The 3,674-nt window shown below is 59.2% G+C and overlaps 2 protein-coding genes across 2 annotated transcripts in view; one reads left to right on the plus strand and one right to left on the minus strand.

The window, feature by feature from the left end:
• TSSK6 (testis-specific serine kinase 6) overlaps positions 1 to 1,841 on the minus strand; it is a 3,031-nt gene extending 1,190 nt beyond the window's left edge. The window contains 4 exon segments of the mRNA XM_011925877.1: positions 440 to 597; positions 599 to 893; positions 895 to 985; positions 988 to 1,841. Of these exon segments, the coding sequence (XP_011781267.1) occupies positions 502 to 597; positions 599 to 893; positions 895 to 985; positions 988 to 1,723 (1,218 nt within the window). The 5' untranslated portion in view covers positions 1,724 to 1,841 and the 3' untranslated portion in view covers positions 440 to 501.
• A 362-nt stretch (positions 1,842 to 2,203) lies between these two features.
• NDUFA13 (NADH dehydrogenase (ubiquinone) 1 alpha subcomplex, 13) overlaps positions 2,204 to 3,674 on the plus strand; it is a 13,619-nt gene continuing 12,148 nt past the window's right edge. The window contains 3 exon segments of the mRNA XM_011925876.1: positions 2,204 to 2,327; positions 2,329 to 2,433; positions 2,435 to 2,651. Coding sequence (XP_011781266.1) covers positions 2,286 to 2,327; positions 2,329 to 2,433; positions 2,435 to 2,651 — 364 coding nt within the window. The 5' untranslated portion in view covers positions 2,204 to 2,285.

Genomic DNA, 3,674 nt, shown 5'->3' on the forward strand with positions numbered 1-3,674 from the left:
AAAAAAAAAAAACAAGAGATGAGGTATCAGCCGTGATGCCCAGGCTGAACTCCTGAACTCAAGTGATCTGCCCGCCTCGGACTCGCAAAGTGTTGGGGTTACAGGCGTGAGCCACCGTGCCCGGCCCTTGGTTGTGTCTTTTGGCAAGTGACATCCATGTGGGCCTCAGTTTCCTTATCTATAAACTCCTACTTTACGTGGAGACAGGCGACCCTCACCCCGCCCCTGGCTGTTGCATCCTTAAAAGATGTGGACGGGGAGGCGCTGGGGTCCACTTGCTTCCCCACCCATCATCACAGCACCATCACGACCCAGGAACAACAGAGCTCCTTCGAGCTGGCCCATACTGGGGAGCCCAAAAGGTCCGGGTCCGAATCCTCCCGACTCCCTTTTTGGTCTTGGAGCAATAACCTCAACATGCCTGACTAAAATAGGGTACCCGCGCCAGCCTTCCCCGGACAGAGCGATCCCTTCTCCACTGGTCCGCAAATGGGGCCACCGTTAGAGCCAGGTGCGAGGAACAGCGAGTTTATTGCAGGTTCCAACCGGGAACCTGGCACCCATGGTTGGTTGGGAAGGTACGCCCACCGCGCAGAGAGGCTGAGCTTGTTCCGCGCAGGCGCAATGCTTCCGTCCCCTCAGGTCTCGCCCCTCTCGGGGCCTGGTCTGGGAAATCACGGATGCGCATGCGCCTCCAGCTCTCGGGATCGCGGAGGACGTGGATTCCGAACAGGGGCAACTGCGGACTTCCGGGTGGGAAGGAAGGGAGGGAAGCGGCAGGGAGAAAGCGCATGCGCAGTAGCACGAGGCAACTTCGCATGTTTCCGCGAAGCTCGCCTCTTGCGCGTGCGCCGCGCTGGCCCAGTGCCCTCGGCTGCAGGAATGGCTGGAACCCCGCGTTCTAGCCAGAGTCCCCAGTGCGCAGCCAGCAGTTGCGCGCTACCTGGCCCGCCGAGGGCCTGGCGGACGGGCTGAACTGCAGCAGCTCGGCGATCAGGGCCTTGCAGCGCTCGGAGAGCTCGAGGCCTTCGGGGTAGAGCACGCCGCGCTTCTGGCGCCGGGGCAGGCCGGCAATGTCCGAGTCGTCGAAGGGCATGCACCCGGTGACCATGACGTAGAGCACGACGCCCATGCTCCACACATCATACTTCTTGGGGTCGTAGGGGATGCCCAGGAGCACCTCGGGTGACGCGTAGGCGGCTGAGCCGCAGTAGGTGGTACTCAGGTCTGGGTAGCCATGGGCCTGGCGGCCGAACCCGAAGTCGGTGAGCTTGACGCGGCGCTCGTCCGGGCTTAGCAGCACGTTTTCGCACTTGAGGTCGCGATGCACCAGGTGGTGATCGTGCAGGTAGCGCACGGCGCCGGCGATCTGCGCGAAGAGGTCGCGCGCCTGCACTCCGGGGATGCGCCCGTTGCGCTGCACGGCTTGCAGCAGGTCGGTGGCGGCCGCTTCCATCACGATGTACAGTTTCCCGTTGCACACCTCGATGAACTCGAAGACGTGCACGATGTGCGGGTGTCGCACGCCCCGCAGGATGGACAGCTCTCGCGGCAGGAACTTGTTGACGAAGTCCGGGGGCGCTCGCCGCCGGTCCACCACTTTGATGGCCACGGTACCCTTGTACTTCTTGGATGTGGCCACCTTCACCTTGGAGTAGCTGCCCTCTCCAATTGTGCGGCCCAGCTTATAACCGAGTTCGCTCAGAAGTTTGTCTCCCGACATGGTGGCGCCTGGGGCGCACGGGGAGCAGGAGGCGGCTGCTGTCGGGGGGCGGCCGGACTCCAATCTCGGGTCTAAGCCATGGCGCTTGGCACCTACACCCCCGCACCCCCATGTGCCCACTGCCAGGCACTGGCCGCTGTTGTGCCTTTTATTGCCCCGTAACAATTTTTGCCTTGTGAAGTGACCGCGGGCGTCACCCCGCCTTAGGGTGGGGGTCCAGGACCCCGCCCCAGGGCCACCCTAGCCTCCCTGCTTTGTGACTCATAATCACCTTGAATGGTCAGTTTCCGAAGAGAGGCGACTAGCAAGGGATACCCACCACCACCAGGGAGCAGCATCCGTTCCGGAGATTGGGGTGAGTCCGAATTCGAGCAGCAGCTGCTCCCCAACATCATGTACCCGGCCCGTGACTACGTGGAGCCCTGGGCTTCCCGTAGAGTCCCTAGACGGGGCGAAAAAGGGAAAAGGGGCCTTAACTGGGGCACCTGGCTCCCTCGGGCGCTCGGAGTTTCTGACTGGCCTGCGCAACACCCCAGAGGCAAGGTGAACGCGAGGGCCTTTAATGCAAGAACCAAGGCAATTCACACCCTGTCTGGGAGAAAGAGAGAATAAAGACTCCTCAGCTGCAGCCCGGCAGCGTATTCCGACCCACGGTCCGCCGCCGGAGCTTTCCTGCGCGGTCGGGTAGTTACACTAGTGTCCGAAGCTTCCCAGGGCTGCGGCAGGCCACCTCGAGTGCTTCCGCCGGCCCTCTCCAGTGCTTCCGCCACACTCATCATGGCGGTGGCAGTATGTCATTTCCGCCCGGGACCGGAAGTGTGGAATACTGCGAGCATGGAGGTGTCGAAGGTGAGGCAGGACATGCCCCCGCCGGGGGGCTATGGGCCCATCGACTACAAACGAAACTTGCCGCGTCGAGGACTGTCGGGTCAGTATCACTCTGCGCCGGGGTCTCAGAGTAGGCACTCGGGGGTCGGGGGCGGGGTTCCGGGGACACAAGCGGGCCTCAGTTTCCCTGGCGATGTGACCGGAGGCTGAGCTCGGGAATCCACCATAGCTGTAATAACGCCAAGTGCTGCAGTTTGTTGAGCGCTTTCTCAGCTCCGCTTCCTTCTCGTAACAGCCCAGGAAATCGGTCCCTCTAATTATTTACATTTTACAGTGGGTTAAACTGAGGCATAGTCTGCGCTCTGGCCCTCAGCCACCCTTGGATTTCTCAGATGGGGAAACTGAGGCCCAAAAGAGGCCACGGCTCCCCAAGGCAAGGCTGAGGCCGCAACCTGGAACTTGGAGGGAATTTACAAGATGTTCTATAAAGTGGTTCCCTGCAGGTGTCCCCCGCCTCCATGGTGTCCCAGGAATCCGTATTCTTAAAGTTTTCAAATTATTTTCATTTATGTATTTTTTTTTGAGACGGAGTTTTGGTCTTGTTGCCCAGGCTGGAGTGCAATGGCGCCATCTCGGCTCACCGCAACCTCCGCCTCCTGGGTTCAAGCGATTCTCTTGCCTCAGCGTCCCGAGTAGCTGGGATTACAGGCATGTGCCACCACGCCTGGCTAATTTTGTATTTTTAGTAGAGACGGGGGTTTCTCGTCGTTGGTCAGGGTGGTCTCGAACTCCCAACCTCAGATGATCGGCCCACTTTGGCCTCCCAAAGTGCTAGGATTACAGGCGTGAGCCACCATGCCCGTCGTAAAGTTTTCAAATGTTTTAAGTAACATGTTAAATTTTGTTATGGGGCTCAACACAGAAAAATGAAAAAGACTTAAAAGGCGCCCATACTCAGTCCCCAGGGTTAACGGACAAATACAAACTTTTAAATGTAATTTAAGGGTGAATACATACATTTCTTTTTTCTTTTTTTTTTTTTTTTTTGAGACGGAGTCTCGCTCTCTCGCCCAGGCTGGAGGGCAGTGGCCCAGCACTGGGAGCTGAGGTGGGAGGATCACTT

The sequence above is a fragment of the Colobus angolensis genome, unplaced genomic scaffold (genome assembly GCF_000951035.1).
Source record: "Colobus angolensis palliatus isolate OR3802 unplaced genomic scaffold, Cang.pa_1.0 Scaffold66, whole genome shotgun sequence".
Classification (NCBI taxonomy): Eukaryota; Metazoa; Chordata; class Mammalia; order Primates; family Cercopithecidae; genus Colobus; species Colobus angolensis.